Consider the following 19,984-nt stretch of genomic DNA (forward strand, 5'->3'; position numbering starts at 1 on the left):
ACCCAGTCTTCAGGCTGAGACACTTGCCTGCAGGTCCTAAGGCATCGGCCATACAGCAAAAGTTGTGTATGGAGGCAGAGAGCAGCTAAGACACTGTTGGAAAACTGTGTTTTCTCAACATGCAATGAGTTTGTTAGAGGAGACTCATTCAGAGTGGAAGCAGGAAATACTATTTACTAGGATTTATTTGAGTGCTCCAGGACAATTTGAATACAGGTTTTCAGAGATTTTCTTTCTTTTTACACACATCTAAGACCTACTCTAATATGTATATATTACAAAGCTGTCCTGACCTTCATCAAAATAGTCTGCTAATGTTTTGCCTGCCTTATCAAATTGCAGTATGAAAGAACCACTCTGATTCGTATTTTTAAGGGATGTTATTCTGACCTCAAAAACTGATACTTCCTTAGCCAGTGCCAGAAAGCCCTTTCTGTGGTTGTAGTCCCCATCTTTTCAGCAATTAAGACTCAGGTGGCATCAGAATAACAACTGATTTTAATAGCCACTTCAGCCACCTCCGTTTTGGGGAGGAAGCATGCAGAGCTTCTGCAGAGCCTCAGAGCTCTGCGGTGTGACCTCAAGTGACCAGATGCAAAAACCAGCGCAACTCCTGAACGGAAAGGTCTACATCATCCAAACTGTGCTGACTCTTGTCCAAGAACACACTGTTTACCTGTTCCTTCCAAACTGGTCAATTTTCTGCAAGGCTGAGATGTGGATGTTGGGGAATTTTTTGCTTATCTCAGTGCAGCTTGGCTGGTTTTCACAGAGCTGTTCTTCAGTAGCTTGTAGATGTATGTTGAGGATTGTTTTCTGTTTTGATGATTGAAGCTGAACATTCCCACTGTTGACCTACATTTACTGCCTCTTTCATGTCTGAAAGTGTTTGTGTGTTCATTTGCAAATGTGCAGGCTGACCATTCCAATCAAAAGCGACAAGACTAACCAGTTAACTCCAAAATGCATCTTGCTGAAGGCAATGTCTGAAAACACATTGCCATGAGCATGAAGCAGCCAAGCTTCTGTCTGGCCCTTGAGATGTGTACCCAGACCCTAATGAAGGGCGGGGTTTTCCTTATTCCAATAAATCGATTTTGTTTGGAAAGGTGAGAGGCAGAAAGAGAGAATGTATTTTCACAGTCCTAAATAAAAGGCTATTTATGCCTAATACATTGGCAGAACTATTCTGGAGTAATTTGTCCACGAGAAAATATGATCCTTGTGTCACTGCCAAGGTCAGAGAGACCTATGGTGATCTGCAGAGTAAGTTCAGGTCACTCAAGTTAAATCTGCCCAGGGGCTGACTTAGCTCATGCACCACATTTTTTCCAAGATTAATAAAAGCAAACATCTTCTATAGATGAAGACAGAGCTAAAACTGTGGTCAGCTCTCTCCCTGGAGCCAAGGTCTCCTGCTTTTCCGTTCTCCTTTCCAGGTTGTTCCTTTCATTTCCTTTCCATTCTTCTCTTTTCCTGGCATTTACAGGATGCTTAGAAAAGTCTGTCTTTTCCTCTATGAGGCAACCAATGCCTATAAAACCTTCCTTGATATCTGCATGGACAGGAAGGACATGGGGACGTTGCTGGTGTTTGACCCGGTGCAGTGTTGGCTTCTCTGTGTGTGTGTGGTGTGTCCTTGCACATCAGCTGAGAAGCACATCCTGAAAGCTGAAGTGAAAAAATGGGGTGCACAGCAGAAATACATTTCTTGTTAGCCTCAGCTGGGAGGGTACCATCTGAACAGGATGTTTGGCAGTCGGGAAGGTGAAGCTGGTGATTTTGTAGGCACTGCAAGCCTGCCTCAGGAGGAGACAGATGGAGTGGTGAGCTGGGCAGGTAAGAGTCCTCTTCCACCACGGTGGGTGGAAGGGGCGAGACAAGGTCCTCAGCCCTTTCAACAAGGATGTGGTTGTTTCATCAGAAAAGCAAGATTCCTCTTCCTTGTGGTCTATACCTGCCACGGGGAAGCTGATGCCTGTGGTTTCAGCCTGCTAGAACCTGAGGTTTTCTTTAGCTTCCTTGGTTATTCATTCATGTCATATGAAGTACATCAAATTACCGAAAACTTTTACAGTTTTTGTTTTCTACACATTTCTACTGCTGTTGCTCTTAGAGATAATGACAAATGCTGTGAGTTGAAAAAGAAACCAGAAATAATTTTGGCTTACTTTTTGAAGGATGTAAACATTTTGTTTATTTTTTCTTAAGATATGGATGGCTTTTTGCTATGACCCAGCTTTGCTTTGACATTTCTGTGGGATTTTGGTTAAACACTCTTGTGGAGTCAAAGAGATGAGCTGGATATGGCTGAGTTAACTCCTTCCTATCATTCATATCTCTCACAGCTGGAACTGATGCCATGAGATGTAGTGACAGAAATAATAATCAGATTCTGGGGTGCACCAGAAGCTTGTTCCTTTCCTCCAAACTGATAGTTTGCCTTCTCAAGGTAATTCTCGGCAGGTAATATCTAGAAATAGGGTGAGCACGCACCTGTAGGTGATATTCAGGGAAAGTTTTTAAGTGTCCAGCATTGATCTGACTTTTCTTTCACCTTCATTGTGTGTTTTGGACTCTTAACATCTCTTTGTTCCTGGATGATTTGCATTTGGATTTGTTGTCCGTTTGTTTTAATTTGGAAAAAAATCCACACCTTAAACTGTAGCTGCACTGTAAATCAAACATCAAAACACCAGAAGCTGTGATAGAAAGTTGTAGGAAGCCAAAAACATAGCAGAGTCATGAATACATTAAGTTGGAGCCTAAGGGGATGTGTTAACTTAGTAGGACTGAAGTTCCTGAAAGGACTGTCACTGCCTGTGTGCCCCTAGGTAGGGACCATCAGGGGAACTCAGCACCTGAGCCTGGTGGCCAGTGGCCAGCGACAAGGAGCAGGGTCAAGACCATCTCCCCATCACTGTTATTTCTCTAAAGGGCTCTCCGAGCCCTCTGAATTTTCAGGCTCTGCCATGGGAGCTGGGTTCACGCCAGCCACCTGTATGCACCCTGACCTGCCCCTCAGTGCCACCCCACCTCCCCATATCCAAGGAATATTTAGGGGAAAAGTGTTTGCAGTAGAAGAAGAGTTAGTGGCCTGATCACCATGGTAGTCATTGCTTGATCCCTGTCATCCTGTAGAGCCACAGAATCTGGGCAGAGCAGAGGGCAGCAGGAGCTGTGTGAGTGGCAGCAGTGTGCCTGTTTGCTGGCCATCAGACCCAGAGTCACCATGCCTTTGCATTAAAGCCTAACTTCAGGACTGATTTTTCCTATTGTGCCTTAAGTGCTACCTCATCACAACAAATCTGCTTTTTGAGCTGGGAGAGGAGCAGTAGTGGAAGAAAATTTTATGTGAGCTTGGCTCTCCCAGATTTACTCCTTTTGGCTTCTTACCCCCTTCCTGAGGAGCAGCCTCCCACTGTTGTCACGGATACTCCAGAGGAACCACCTTTTGCTGGAGGAACAAGAATAGTGGAGTTAGGATGCTGGATAGCAAGGAGCAGTGGGGAAAAACATTAATTCTGTGTATACCCTTCCCTTGAAAGGTCTGGTAGAGGGACACATGTTTTATAATTCAGGTGTTTTTCCTGAGTTCATTATGTGCATGGTAGCATAAAATTTTGTCTTTGAGGGGCAAAGCAGGCTGCTTCTGAGCATCCCAGACAGAGCTAGGACAGGATGAGGGGAGGAAATTCATGGTGCAGTCCAAATGCCATCCATTCAGTTCGTGATTGCAACTTATAGTTCCTTAGAAAACAGGAGTATAATTGTTTTGGACCCAACTCTTGCCTCGTTCATATGAAGCCCAGGCACGAAAAGATTCACAAGTCCCTGACGTTCTGAGCCTCTCTGCCGAGTCGTTTAGGCCAGCAGGCACATGGACCTCAAAGACAGCTGCTGGAAGTTGAGGTTCTTCTGAGTGGACATGGCCAAACCTCTTCCCTGCCCTCTTCTCCATAGCTGTGAGATACAGGGTCATGCAGTGGGAATTACCAGGTTGCCTCATGAAGGTTTTTGGAGTAATACTCCATAACAAATCTAAATTATCTTCCTTTTGCTTTAAGTACGAGGAAATAATTAATTTGTGTCATGGGTTTAAAGACAGATGTTTTTTCACTGGCTGCCCAGTCAGCAGGGTTCAGGGGCTGGGATTTGCTGGAGCAAGTGGATCTTTATAAGGCTATATGACATGATGGTTGGTTTTTAGCAGTGGCAGTGGAGATGTTGTTACTGTCAAAAGAGGAAAGGTAGATGAGATGGGGGCATTTTATTCTCATCACTTTTAGAGCTGCCTTTTGCAGTTGCAAAGTGACAATATATGGCACTGTATGTGGGGAAATAGAGTATGTGATGCAGCCATGGCATGCAAAGTGAAGTTCAACGTTAGTTTTCTTTCATTCGCATCTTGGTTTTTATTGTCAGATGATGTAACTGATGGACTAGGGACAGGGAAAATTTTTTGGCTTTGATGCTACTTTAAAGTGGATGGCAGTAGAAGAAAATACATTGTGTATCCACAAGAACTTTTTTAATTGACACAGACCATATGGCAACTTCCAATGGGAAATATCTCATGTGGGTTTGGTAGGTCATGAATCCTGACTTGCCTGAGCTGCAGTTAGACTGACCTTCTCCTGATCATTATGGCTGGATGACTCTGATGGTTTAGGGGATCCAGCTCTGCAAAAGAGGACTTGGGGCAAACAGTATCTGAACTATAGTTCCTGCAGTGCAAACTGCAGCTTGGGCCAGCACTGATTGGTCTTGGCGTTGCCCAAAGTAAAATGCTTTTGTTTGGTTCAACAATCCCAAGTATTTTGGTTTGTCTTGCCCAACATTTTTTAAAAAAACTATTTTCAATAGAGCAACCTCAATTTGAATTATTTGGACAGTGTCAAGGTTCTGGCACATATTTTCTGTCGTAAAACTGGAAATCTACAGTGTCTTCTCTTCTGGAGCAGGCATGTAGGCAGGGCACAAGGCAATTTAGCTATGTTTAGGGAAGGAAGCCTACTTAAATGCTCCACATAATAAACTGTTTCTACAGATAACACATCCCTTAGTTTATACATAATATGCTTCTGAACTTAGCTTTGAGCCTCTTATAGCTGCTTGTGCTCAGTCCAAGAGTCAAGTGTCTTAGGAGCTGGATAAACACAAAGATAGAGCCAGTTGTTAAGGAGCTGTAGAGATTTACAGAAGTTGACCTCATGGCCATTTGGGGCATTGGTTGGGTGTATTTCCCCCATGGTGGAGCTGTCCTGTGCTCCTGCTGCTTCTTGTGCTCCTGCTTTACGAGGAAGTAAGTCAGATGGAATCCAGTGGTGGATTTAGCCGTGTCTCAGTTTTGTGTAGTTGACTTTTCGTGGAGAATGCAACTGATGGGACTAGGTCTAGTGATGAGGTTGGAGAGGATAGATTTCATAAAATAGACCTGTATTTGAACAAAGAGAGGATGACTGAAAAGCAGCTTTTCCCAAGAAGTTGTAGAGCCATCATGGTGGCTTTTAGGTTAGGGGAAAAAACTCCCCAACTTTTTAAGCTTTTTATCATTCTTCGTTAAAGCAAGATGTTTTTCTGTTTGGCCAGATACTTTTCTGTAGGGTATTTGCTTCCAACTGCTCAAAGTAAACTTCTGTTGCTGGCAGCAAAAAGTTGTTTGCTTCCCATACAATGAATTGCTTTCTTTTTAGTATTTCATTCCGTGATGCACAGCTCCAGAAATATGGCACAACTTACCCATAATAACGTAGTTTTCTGCACCTCATTAAGAAGTGCTACCTGGTGCAAGAGAAGAGGGTTTCCTTCACTTCAGCTATAAAAAGCTGCCAAAGAAATGAAAATCAGTAAAATCTGTGGGTTTTCCCCCACTATTTGTCAATGCTGTTTTTACTCTTTGCATAGACAACTGATTTGCTCATTGCTTGCATGAAGGGTATTCAAGTTAAAAAAAAAAGGTTGAGTTCCTAGAAAAAGGTGCTCTTGTCTCTGAAGAACAAGGTACAATGGTTCAAGAAAAAACTTTGAAAGTTTGTGAAATGCCACAGTGTAATTTATACTTTTCCAGGTTTCACTATTTGTGAATATTTGTGTAGGATATTTTTACAACTGTGTCCTTTAGTATCTTGTAAATATGGATACTATCTGTGACTGGCAACTTCCCACTGTTTATGTCATGATCTGAATCCTTGCATGAAACATACACTGCATCTCCCTAAGAGATTTGTGCATACCCAGACATGTGGTATTTGTTCCTTGCTAATGCTCATTTCCAACCTTGTTGTTCCTCATTAACTTTTTATTAAGTATATTTGAGGAGGCTTTCTCCTAAAGGAATATGGAAAAAAAAAGGTCCCTCATCAGCACCACTTTTCAAATTCACAACCAAAGCTACATCATCATAGTAAATTATTTTTCGGGCATTCTGTAGGCCACTCAGTGTGCTGAGGTGATTGCCATTGACCTCAGGAGCTCCAGGAGTGGGTGTTTCCTCACATCTGACAAACCATGGATCCAAAATAATAGAAAATGCTTTTCCCAATAAAGAAATTTCATAGTTATTTTATGTTTTCTGAAGTACCTTTTTTTGGTAGTCCCATTCTCAGCTCATGTACTTTGCTTGGGCATTGGCAGATTGAGAGCCATCACTGAGTTAATGTTACATATGCAATATATGCATGTCTGTTTAAATTTTAAAACAATGTGTTTTGGGGAAATAGTCTAAACTTAATGGCCTTTTAATGTTAAAATTTGTGTTTCTCCTCAATGGATAGGTACAGCTTGGTTTAGCAGCTGGGCACATACCCACAGACTGTGTCAGTGCCTTCCAGCTCTCTCCTGGCATACATGAGCACTCAGCCCCTGTGCTGCTCAGCTTGCCTTTTTAGCCACCTTGCTCTAAGGAGGAATGATACTTCCTGAGTAGTGAACATGTTCTTCAGTACTTGTGGACGTGAATAATAGCTGCACTGACTCATGTCAGAGTCATTTGGGTGTGACTTCTGCTCACCACATTCCTGTGCCAAGTTGGTTGTGTCTGAAACAAATTGAAAAATATATACATATAAAGAAATTTCCACATTTTTTGGTTGCCCAAGACTGTTCAAAGCTGGTGGTCTGAAATGATGATCCTTGTTCTATTTCCTGTGAACAGTATTTCCTCTCTTGCTTCACAGAAAAGTTTGTTGCATCTGTGGACCTGCTTTTTTTGAGAATTTATAATTTTGTACTTCATAGGAAAATGTCACACATAAGCCTGGTTTGCTCCATAAAAAGTTGTCATGGTGGATGTGTGGGTATCCAACAAACTGGAGTTTTGTTTCTATAAGGGATAACATAGGTAAAGCTGTGGAAATCACAGTAGTTACTCTAAATTGGTATATGACACAGAAGAAAGGTTAAGGAAAGCAATTTTGCCACTTACAATCTCTCTAGTACATTATGTTGCTTGAAGCTAATGAATCTTCCTTTCCACTTACCTGGAAAGGTTACTGAAGAGTTTGTGGTTCTTGGAATATTTAAAAGAGAAGGGAACAAACAGAGCAGCGGATGGACAGCTAAACATGGATGGACTGTGAACAGTTAAATACTTGGCTTTGGCAGTTTAAGATTTCTCATGCTACCAGAAGCAGGAATTTGAGGAACTTGCATCTAAATGATTGCAAAAAATTATGATGGGAAAAAAAAAAAATACAATACTGAAAAGACCATGAATTTTGGGCCATCATGTTAGATGTTTCATTTCATAGCACTGAATACATTATAAATCTATTACAGAAGTCAACAAGTTTTGTCCAAACACAGTGTATATTTAAATTATATTAGAGCATGAAATACAAAAGTAAATGCAAACTGTGAAGTTCTTCTAGGAGGCAGAAACTGTTTTTAACAGGACACATTTGGACACATACAAATAAGTTGAACATAAGGAGCTTTTAGTCAGTCCACTTAAAAGTTGCTCCAGGCCTTTCCCAGGGCTTCTGGGTGCACATCTTTCACATTTTCTCCTGTGAACTCCTTAAAGCAGTGTATTTAGATTCCTATGTAGAACTGGACTGTATAAGCTGGAAGTGTTCATCATATTGTTTGGTATACCTCAGCAAAGCCAGTGCCCTGCTCTTACCCTCTCACAGAAAATTGAACACTAGACCGCAAAAGCCCTCTCAGATGTCCTGTCAGAGGAATGGGAAGCAGACTTGATAGTAGGACAGGGCTATGTGGAGTGAGAAATAGCCTGTTACGTGTGGTGAAGTTACTTTTAGTAAAGCTGTATTTGGAACTTTGATACTGAAGTTTCTGGTCAGTTGAAATGATTTGAGAATGTTCGTCTAAAGAGCTCCATGCAGAGGCATGGGTTTTGTAGTCAAGCAAAAGGCTAGAGTTTTTAGAACATCTGAATTTCCCATCCTTTCAGAAACCTCCATGACTTGAGATTGGGAATATTTATGTCATATGTGGGCAGCCTCGATGGTTGAGGTTTGAGAGTAGATTTGGGAGCTGGAGTGGCTGAAAGTCGCCCAGCTGTGCCACACTGCCAGACTTTCCAGTGTCGCGGGGTGATGACATTTAACTGGAGTTTGGTGTGGGAGTGAGGGAGAGTTTGAATCACCAGTAAAATCCTGCTATGACCATGGCTGCTGAAGGCAAGTGCCTGTGCCAAGTTGCTCTCCAGAAGCACCTATTTTGTCAACAAAGATTTATAACATATCACCCGGGACAAAGAGAGCATTATCCACTTGAGGGGCTGCTGTAAAGTCGCTTGCCCTTTGCTGCTTCTGCCTCTGATTTTTGGGGGAGTGGGAGGGGAAGGGAGGTTGTAATGCACGGTGACAGTGGAGAGGGGAACGAAGTGAGAGGAGCCCCTGCTGGCATGGCCAGTCTGAGCCATTCAGCAGGGCTGAATACGATAAATGCTGCTTTATCCCTTCTTGAATGGAACAAGATAGCACAGCCTAAATGCCTGGGTGTGCTTAAATAGGCAACTCTGGGATGCTGGAGTTGAGGGCGTTTGAAATCGGAGCTCCCCAACAGCCAGGGAGCTGCCACAGGTCACCTGCCTCGCTCCGTGGGGATTGGCCTGGGTCTGTCAAGAAATCGTCCATGGACGAATTGTAGTACAAATTCCTTTCTCTGTTGGTTGGCCTCTTTCACCAGACCATGGCCTATAAAAAATTGTGTAAAAACAATTCTTAAATATTATTTGAAAGGGCAAACAGCCATGCTGAAAGGTTTGACAGTTTGACATATAGCGCCTGGTTCTGCTCGCCAGGGAACGGGCGTGCGGAGTCTGGGCTCTCCTTCTGCTCCTTACAGGCTCTGCATTTGCTTTTTTTTTTAAATAGCATCTAGTTGCTGTGCAGAGTTGCTGTGCTCCCAGCAATTTGACAGGCAATGAGTCTGCTTCAGTGATCTTAAATCCTTTTAGACTAATTTGCGAGCGAGCAGAAAAACAGCTAGCACCTTCAGATCCAGCACTCAAACCAGGGAATCAGGTATTGCCAATTAAAGTGCCATTTCCAACCATCATATCAAGACAGATTACTTGCAGTTCCTCTGATAATGTCACGCCATGCCTAAAGAGAAAGTGAGACAGAGTTTCTCCATGGACAAAGGATCTGCATGGACCAAACTGATCGGGGAGCGGGGCAGAGGGAGCTCGATGGGGATCATGCACACACCCACGCATATGTGCAGCATAAAGGCGAACGCTGTGCCCGCTTTGACCCCAAATAGCCATGGGCCATTCTGAAGAGCCTGTGGCCCCTCAGTCACTGGCCTACTAGTTAATTGCCACACGGACTTCGTGACACATGGGCAGATAATATGACATTTTCGGTTTCTGTCACTAGCAAACGCCACGGCGTTGCTTGCACTAGTTGCTAAGAAGCTGTCAGAAACCATTAGCAGCTGGCTAAAGTTGCCCTATGGCATTTCCTCATGGCATCAGCAAAACAAGCATAAATCACCCAGCGGAGCCTCCCGCTATACTAATGAGGCTGTAAGCTTGTTTATGGACTAGCATCATTTCTATGATTATTTCCACCTTTTCAGTTCGCCTTCATTTGGCGGCAGGAGAAGTCAACTTCAGGAGTAGAGTTGCCACCGACATTTTACAAATGCAGTTCCTAGCTGCTACCGTGTGGCTGGTCAGTGGTGCTTCAAGTTTGTTTAGTGATCTTTAAAAGGAGGAAAAGAGGGGGGAAAAAAGAAAAGGAGGGGGAAATCTCTGGAGACCTCACAGAGGTGAGTGTATCGAGTTGCAAAGTAGATGGAAATACTAAAATCCACAATTGACCATTTAGACTTCTCTCTGTGGTTTCAGTCTTTACGGGATCAATTTTCCATTTAAAAAAAGTGGAAGAGGTTAAACAATTTACAGAAGTCTACTGAAGCATTTGCTCCAAGGATAGCCGGGCGCTTTCTTATCCTCTCACTGCTTTTCACTTTCTCTAACTTGTGTCGGTCGAGGCCAGGGTTTATTGTTTTAGGCTTTTCTGAACATACACCAGTATTTACACTGGATTGAAAGCATTTGCTTCCAATGAAAATCTTGTCTTAGATTACAGCCCAGCAGTGTAATTTCCCTCCCAGATGGGAGTAAAGTAGCAGTATTTGCCTAAAAACAGTAGGAAGAACAAACTATGCATTAAGCCAAGGCTGTTTTTGGCTTGAGCTAATGATGTAACAGAAACCTTTTATTTGGGATAGGTCACTGCCCGGGATTGAAGGAGGTGATCTGGCTCGCGCTTGAAAGGTTTCTCCATTGTATCTACATAAGTCTTCACTTAAAAAATCCTGTTCCTAATGCTTCTGCTTTCATACAGCAGAAATAAACAGGAAAGGTTCTGGGGAGTGTTATAGGTGGAATGCAGAAAGCTTTTCCTCCCCTAATGGAGGATATAATTCAGGTGCCCTGGAGGCATGCTTTCAGGAATTCTTTTGCCCGAGGTAATGGGAAGCTAAGGCTGCTTGAAGGCCTTGATTATCTATTGATGCACAAAGCTGGAAAAAAAGTCATCTCCCTTGGATTATAGTAGATATTTCCATAAATTATCAATGAGTCCTCCTCCCATCAGGCATGAGGCAATGCCTGCTAAATTAATCTGAAGGGGGTTTGAAATGAGTATATTTTTTAAAAAATGGGGTGGGAAGAGAGGGTGGGTGGACAATGGCAGAGAGGTGGTGAAAGGCAGTGTCATTAGGTTAGAAGCTTTTCATTTTTAATCAATGAATGCGTAATACTTTTCTTTTCCTTGTTTGCCTCTTGCAGACAGAAAGTAGATTAGCCCGTGGAATTTTAAATGCTGTTGAGTTGTTTCCTTTGCTCATGTTTCTTTTATGAATTATTATTTTATATGGTGAATTGCTTCTGTGTATAAAAGCCCTTTTTTACGTACTGGGCTTTCAAAGAATTTGTTGGATATCTAATTTCTTCATAAAAATCGTGTATGTCTGTAACTACCCAAGGTTACAGTTTCATTAAAGACACAGGCGAAGTCATAAGGACAATTATAAATTTGCCACGCCAAGAATATAACACTAATAATAGCTTTTTTTTTTTTTTTTTTTTTTTTTTTTTTTTTTTTTTTTTTTTTTTTTTTTTTTTTTTTTTTTTTTTTGGTGCTGAAAGCTGTTTAACAAATCATGACAGTCTGCATCCCTTTTTTAAAAATATATTTTGTTTTTGTCACTAACAGAGATTGTATTCAGCCAAACTGAGATTACTTTCTTCATCGTTCTTGCCCAGGGGTGCAAAAAACACTTGCCTAATAACATCACAACTCCATGTTGCTACAAATGCAGTGTCTTTGGAAGCCAGGACATGTTGTTCAGTCCACATGCATTCAACGCGAAAACTTCTTTGCTCTGTGGGCTTGTTTATAAACTGCTTTCAGTGTTTCCAACAAAAATTGCATGCAAACTGCTAGGCACTGCAACTTTTGTTTTCCCTTGGCCGCTAAGCCATCAGCCCAGACCCAAGCAGGCTGTTACACAGTGGCATCCTCCCACAGACGTGTTGCTAATGTGATGAGAACTGTCTGAGACCTTCTCTGCGTTAAGGAAATTCATTCTGGATCAGTGATTGTTTCACAGAAGCAGACACCTATTACAAATACGGCACACTGGCACAAAGCAGGGTGTTAATTCTTAATGGTGTATGTCAAATTGGTGCCTGCTTATCCCCCTCTGAAGTTCTTTTGGCTGGGGCTGGGAAGAGGGGACCCAGTTAGCTACCCACCTCCCATCAAAGAATCAGGGGAAGTCCAACATCTGTAAAAGACTTAACATAAGCAATGCCTCAATAATCTGCCTTTCTCTGAATTTGCTGAGGGCATATGATGTAGCAAGGGAGCTGCATTCACCCCACTTTTCACACCTCAGGGCGGGATGAGGCACCCAGCTTCACACATGTCATGATCCCCATCCAGAACACCCTTGATGCTTTCCTAATTGTCAGCTCAGCCAAAGTAGCTGTTTGGGATGAATCTTTGGGAGGTGACCTGGTGTGAAGAAGAGCCAGCATTTCCACCTTTGCAAGTTGGATGCTTGCAAATATTTTTTTATAATTTGTAAGCACTTTTTGTTCTGGGTTACAATGGCGGAGATGGCCACACTGTCCTTCAAGATAAACCGGCATGGGGCTAAAACATTTCTGAGCCCCTCCCTCTCCCCGTGTCTCTTCCCCCCCTTCCCCCATCCCCTCAACCCCTGGTGAATTACATTGTTAAAGAATTTATACCTCATTTAAATATTCATGTAGTTTATACCCAAAGCCAGGCTTCGGCTGAAGTATATAAAGGTAGCATAAGTCAAAATTTGATTCACTATATTTACAGGTGACGGCTTGGACAACAGTGTAGCTTCCCCCAGCACAGGTGATGATGATGATCCAGATAAGGACAAAAAGCGACATAAAAAGCGTGGCATCTTTCCCAAAGTAGCCACAAATATCATGAGGGCATGGCTGTTCCAGCATCTAACAGTAAGTGAACTCTAGATCACATATGCAAAATAAAACATGGATAATGTCATAGTTGTAGTAGTCATAGAAAGCAAAAAATACATATGATGTTGCTGCCAGGCAGTAGAGGGACTTTTTTGAGCAGAGTTGTTGTTGTTGCCTCATTTGCTAGATGCCAGGGGAAGAGCATAGAGCGTATGTTTTTATGGTATGGGGTTTTTGTGTGTGTGTGTGTTGTTTTTAGATTTGTTTGTTTGAGACACAATTGTTAAGAGGACATCACTGCCAAATGTGATTTTTACTTAAAGCTTATATGAACACAACCTTGCAGACCTGTCCTGCTTTGCAGCGGGTATCACTGCATTGGAGCGCAGAGCAGCATTTGGCCCCTGGTTCTATGCTCCAGAGAATTGCAGAAAACAATTGGGGAGATTAAAAAACAAAGCCAAAAGCAAACAAAGACCTTATTCAGATGTTTGTCAGAGATCATCAGAAGCTTCATGATGAAAGGTCTGAATGTATCTGGTTTAATAGCAAAGTATAATTTTTTTCTTTGAGTCATTCTCATTCCCAGAGTGTAAGTTACCCCTGTATTTAAGGTTTGGAAGTGGTGGGGGTATGCACAGTTATTTCTGTTACCACAGCTACCTGTATGGGGTTATTTATTCCTGGGATTAGAAATCAAAGCTCTGTACAGGTGTGTGGGGTTAAGCTGGATGCTGCAGCTGCTCTCAAGGCTTTATAATAGGCACCACACCTTCAAACATTAGCCATTAGAAAGGTGTTTCTAATGCCATTCTCCTTCTTAATGAAATTGTGGTGATCTGTCACTGTGTTTTTATCCACCGTGGGGATCTGGGCTTTGAGCCCCAGTTTTTTTGCCTCAGCCTTTCTGTGCCAGGAGGATAAGGGTCAGGAAAGGGCTGCTAGGGTGTGTGCAGGTGGTGGTGAAGGAGGGCTCCTGCCTCTAACCCCAGTAGCTGACTCTCCTCTGCCTGTAGCTAGGGTCAGGATGAAACTAGAAGCTGTCCAGCTTGCCCAGCCCTGGTGGGAGCTGTGCCAAGGCTGTACTCATAAAAAGGAGGAAGTGCTCATGCACATCACCCCTCCATCCGCTGCTGAGCCAAGAAACCAGATATCTGCCATGACTCTTGTCAGCACGGGGATCAGGCAGGGAATCCTGTCCTGTGCGGTCCTGGGTTGCTATGAATGAACCTTCATGTTGGAGCCCTGCTCCTTGGAGGCCAGAGAGGGCCTCAGATATCTCCAGGTTAATCTCTCTGGCAGACTCCGTGTCAGCCATGCCCCAGCTTTGTCAGGTCCTCAACCCTGTCTGGTGTGTTCAGTGCCATGGCTTCCCGAAGGCTGAGGTCCCTTTGGTGTTGATGGCTCCTCCTTTGTAGGTTCTCACCCAAGATGAGTTGACACCTGGTATCTCTCTGCAGGTAGATGTGAGGTTAAGGACATCCACCCCCAGAACAGTCCATGGGTACTGTGCCAGCGGCAGTGCTCACACCAGCCTGATGTACCTGGTTTAGGAATCAGGGGAGGCCCTGGGAGCTCTGCAGTCAGGACAAGGCACACTAGGGAACGCTGAACAACTGCTTGTCAGTTCCTTTAGTTTCCAGCGAGGAATTGCAAATTAAGTACTATAAATATTTTTTTCCTGAAAGTGGCCTGTTTCTGTGTTTGTGCCAGTAAATAAAGCATCACCTAAATCTGAGTACAGGAACACAAAGGTCAATACTGGCAAACTGTTTGAGCAGTCTTCAGTGCACTCTTAGCCTGGGCCGGCCCACTCCAAATGCCTTCCTGGGAATATGGCAGAAAGCTACAGGGTGTCTCTAAAAAGCCTTTGTGGTGGGAGCCACCCTATGTAGAGCATTTAACTACATGAGCTTGACCTGACACTGCAGCTAATTTCATGCTTAGTCTCAGGACCAGGGAACAGACTGAACAGACTCCCTTGCTGTTTCACCTGTGTTAGGTGCAGGGTTTTAGTGGCTTTTCACTCTTCTCCTGTGTGGTAATAGTGTTCTAAAGAGGAGAGGGCCTGTTGAGCTTGCTCCAGGGTCCTAGCAGCCCCTGGGAGACAATATCTGGACATCTTCTTGTAAGGTGGTCTCTCCTTCTGGAAGACTCAAATACAGAAAGAACCATTCCCTCCAGGACCTATGCAATGCTGCATTTTCTACCTTGTAACACTGAGCTAAAGCTTGCTTTAAAAATCCACCATCCTCTGTGCAGAACCAACCCAGCCATGTGAAGCATGCAGGTTTTTTTCAGGGCAGCATGGTAGATCCAGATTTATCTTATCAATTCAGTAAAACAGAATTGGTTTATCCGGTCTGACCTCCAGGCAGGACCTTGAAACACAACCTAGGTAGGATCTTGGACAGTTTCCTTGAATTAAAACATGTCTGGAGAACATTGTAGGCTCTTCCAAGTGCTGGAGCAGCAGAGTGCGTTCACAGGCTGCTTAAGGTGCAAAAAACACCAAAACATACCCAGGCTCAAAAAATGGCTGTGATAAGAGCTGAGGAGTAGTGGGGGAAGAGACTGAAGGAATTAAAACTCCTGTTCATTTTTGAGGGCATCTGGGCTTCATGGCTGCTCTTATAACACTGCACAATGATATTGGTGGTGTCCCCACCTGATGTCCTTGTTGCAGGAGGGAGATCATCCTGAGGAAACCAGAGATCTCATACAGTTTGTTTATTTATTTATTTACCCATTTATTTATTAGTGGATTTGGTCTTCTCTAGGGTGAACACAAGGTCCTCCATAAAGTGGGAGGTGAGGAAAGACAGAGGGATGATTCTGTTTAGGCAGGGGATATGTCATGACTGGTGATACCTCACTTTTGCCCCCAGCAGTTTACCTGCCTTCACTTTGCCATCTGAAAAATGGCAGAGAAGAAATGAGCAGCAGTTAAGTGCAAAATCCAGCATCCCACTGACCATTGGTGCTTCCTAACTGGGGTGTTAGCTGGGAGTCCTCCTTTTCAAAAGCAGGTTTTTTTCACAATTGTAATATTAATACACATCAGTGGCATGGAATTAAATAAAATAGACAGTAATTGCTATGTCTGTCATACTAATAATTATTGGTTGGAAAGACCTAAAATAAATATTGGACAATTATAGTCTTTCAAAAGTGGATAGGTTGGGTTAGTTCCTTCTATGCAGTTATTCCATCTCCAAGAGCTTTAAGTCTTCCTCTGTGTACTGACTTCATTTCCGAAGGTTTGTCCCCTAGTTCTTGTTTCACACTCAGAAGGAAATTAATTTTTTTCTCTCCGGATGCTGAAGTGTTTGGGCAGTAGTTCCCACTCAGTGTCAGGCTCCAGCCCCCCCCAGTATTTTGACTGATGTGCAGAACTGAGTTGACATATGCCCAAAGGGTAGGCAAGCACTGTCCTCTGCAGATGCAGGCCGTGTGCTCTGAAGCTTTTCAGGGGATAAATCAGGGGATAGATTCATCCAAATTGCCCTTTTTTCCCCCTCTTGGAATAATAACAATAAAAACAATCAGCTAAAACAATTGCAAAAGTGCTGACCAGACTCACACTTAGGACTTTGCAGGATATTTTTTTAACTGTTTGGTGTTCTAATTTCATTTTGCTTAAACAACTGGGTTGGAAGAACTGCTCAGGTGGGCTGTTAGTTGGGCAAAATGTAGTTGTGGATCTTGTCAAAATTTTTCATGGTAGTTTATGACACCATCTCACAAATTTAGAGGTTTATGAAATCTGGTTTTAGGATTTTGCTATAAATTTGAGATGGAAGCTTGTTACTATCTGGAACAAAAGAAAAAAAAAGAAGAATAATAATTTGGTGAAGAACTGCTAAAGTTGAGTCAAAACTGAGAGGAGTCTTGTGGAGTGGCATCAGATGAGCATTAAAAGCCATGGCAGGGTCTGGGTGAGGGACTGAGGCAAACCAGTTCTGTACTGGTGCTTTGCTTTAGAAAGTCGCCCTAAGATAAGTTCAGGGTGTGTTGCAGCCCAGCAATGTTTTGCAGGCCTTTTAGACTTTTAAAAATTTAAAAAAAAATTTTTTTTTTCCTTGATCACTTAACATTCAGGGGTCATCTCTTCCCCCAAATTTTTCAAGCATATCTCCTCACTGTAATGTACATCCCTCAGCAGGGATTGTGAAATAAAGGAAAGGCTTGGGGGAGGGGAATTAAAAAATAATCTTGCTTACAGTTAAATCTGTGTAAATTTAATTGTGGCAACAGAGTTAGTTTCTGCTTCAGCCCATCCTAGGCTTTTGTCCCAGCAATGGTATTATTGGTATAAATTGGTATTTGGAATTGATATAAATACCTTTTTGTTCAAAACTAGGAGAAGGGAGTTTGTGGGGTGTCTTTTCAAGTGTTTTTACTTATTGTGAATACCCTGCATCTTTAAATCCAGCTTAATTTAAAATGTTGGGATTCAAACCTCATTTTGGGGATTATACAGTGTAATTGGTTTGTTATATGATGAGTATTTGATGATCTTCACATTCATCATCTAATCAGGCAAAAAAAGCTATAAAATTATAATCCCAAAAGATGTTTAATAACAATTTAAACTACTGAAGGCTTTATTTAAGCACATTAGGGGATTATAAACTACTCCCTTTTAATGGTGCCAAGAGGTAGATTCGAGGACTTCAAACACCTTTTAAAAAACAAATTGCCATGATTAAAAAAAAAAATGAATGGGCTGAGGATTTCTTTCATGTAAATCCCATAATTTAATCATTATTTTTAACTGCTTTTAAAACAATTTCCTTAAGTGGTTAAATCTTACTGAAAGGGGAGACTGAGCAGAAAGTAAAAGACATGGCTGAAAGATGTTGACTTTAAAGTGAAAGGATTTTTTCTATTATGTATCTGTATTTTTAACCTTTATTGATTACTTGATGCCGCGATATGGAACAAGAAAATTAAAAATAAGCAATATGCAATCTATTTAGTAAAGCTGTTATTTGTAAAAGAATTTACTGGAAGTAGATAATTTGAATGTAGTGGAGAAAAATAGTTCCCATCACTTTAAGGATGTTGTGATAGAAAACTTATGCCATTTAATTCTGTAAGTTTTCTTTTTATATTAATATTTTACTGGCTAAAATAAAGTCAAAAAAGTCTTTAAAGTCGAAACAAGTCGATTTCATGTCTTTTCTCATCCCTCCATAGTTATGAGATTTTGCCTTGGGAGAAGCATGGGGTTAATTTGGCTGCCTGCCCCTACTTCATGTGGGATGCTTGCCTGGTTTTGGAAAGGAGTATAGTGAAAGGGTAGATGGGTACAAAACTCAGGGTACTGAAAACATGGAAAGGGGAGAATACTTGGCTAAACCAAGTTTTCTTTGTTCTTCTCTTGAGAGATTTGGAAGCATTAAAACAAAATAACACCCCTTCCCTCCTCCTGCCTAAAAAGTGCAGCTTACAGTGACTCTCCATCCTGCACCAACTGCTACTTGCTCTGCAAAATGCCAGAGGGCTCCGGGAGCTCATCTGCGTAGCAGGGGTCAGGTTTCCATATATTGAACTCAGAATGGGTGGGGGTATCCTCCCACTTTATCCCAAATACGCAAGTCCCCTCTTTGACTTGATTTTATTGTGGACGAAGCTGTAAAAAGCTTTCTTCCACATCTGCAAGACTTCTCAGTGCCAGCTGTCCCAAATTCCTGGGAAAACCAGGCTTTTTAGCTTGTCTTGAGTCACTCATGCACCGCCAACGCCTTGACTGGGAAGGTAGGAGCCAGGGCTTTTCCTGCTCCTGGCAGCAGGAAGACCTGTCAGGACATCCAACAAAAGCATCTAGCTTAGCTTGGTGTAAGAAACCCACAAGGAGGGTCCTCATCTCCCTTCTGCTGGGGGAGATGCTGTAGAAGTCTTCTTCAGTGGCAGAAAATGCAGAATGTTTTTGTGGAAGATAATTGTTCTGAGGCTCTGTCCCAATTGAGTTGAGAGCTCCAGAAAGGAGGACAAAGAGGATTTAGGTAGCTGAGTTTGAATTAACTTCTTAACCCTTCAGAGTTTTATGGAGGACAGTGACTGTTAAAACCTCCAGCATTTTCTTCAGTTGTCCTCAAATCTGTGGCTCTGACCTGCTGTCCAACTTCCAAGGATTGGTCCATTTTCTAGCATGAGGGAAATTTTGTCATTTTAAAGGAAACTGTTGGGTTTTGGGTGATACCCTTGGCAATGCTGCCGTTACTCCAGTTTCATGATTTCTTGGAAAGAGCATGTCTCATGCACTGTCTTGTAGATCGTTTAAGTTGTCAGTGCTGAGCTGTCCTACAAAACTTTAGTTTTAGAACAGAAAGGAAAAATAGAGGATGCTTTAGTCAGTTAGTTCAAGGAAAACAGGTTATTTACTTAGGCTCTTCTCACATTCAGAAGTGCGGTGTAGTTACAGCATCTGTTTTTGTTAACACCTGTGATTTAGCTCCACTTCTATTGAAGACAGCCATAATGTCTTAAACTACAGGGTATGTGACATCGGGGCTTCTCACAGGTCTTGGAAATGGCAGCGATCCAGGGAAGTATTTTGGTTGAAATCAGAAGGTAGCCAATAACCTGAGTCAACAAGATTTTAGAGAGAGAGAGAGAGAGAGAGGGAGAGAGAGTGTGTGTGTGTGTGTGTGTGTGTGTGTGTGTGTGGTGGGTGTGTGTGGGTGTGGTGTGTGTGTGTGTCTATTCCCAAAGGACTATCCTGCCTTTTCCCCAGTTTCCCACAGTTTCTAGCTTGGAGGCACTATTGTGCCAATGTGGAAGCCGCTAGCACATTAAAGAATTTGAATTATTTTGAAGCTGCTGAAACACATTAGTATTTCGACACGAGCAGAATTTCACATCTGAGTAGAAGCAAGGGAATACTTAAAAGTTGAAACATGATAAACATTAATTCAGATGCTAAATTACACTTGCTCTAGTTGTACTAGAACTCCTTTTGTTGGCATAAATATTCTGGGAAATGAGTTAACCAGCAAGAATGTTTGCAGTAATAAGAATTTTTAAGTC

General features: G+C 42.4%; 1 protein-coding gene across 1 annotated transcript in view; it reads left to right on the forward strand.

Moving 5' to 3' along the window:
- MEIS1 (Meis homeobox 1) overlaps positions 1 to 19,984 on the forward strand; it is a 106,247-nt gene that overhangs the window by 42,075 nt on the left and 44,188 nt on the right. The window contains exon 8 of the mRNA XM_031060949.1: positions 12,840 to 12,985. Coding sequence (XP_030916809.1) covers positions 12,840 to 12,985 — 146 coding nt within the window. The remainder of the gene's footprint in view (positions 1 to 12,839; positions 12,986 to 19,984) is intronic.

The sequence above is a fragment of the Geospiza fortis genome, unplaced genomic scaffold (assembly GCF_000277835.1).
Source record: "Geospiza fortis unplaced genomic scaffold, GeoFor_1.0 scaffold134, whole genome shotgun sequence".
NCBI lineage: Eukaryota > Metazoa > Chordata > Aves > Passeriformes > Thraupidae > Geospiza > Geospiza fortis.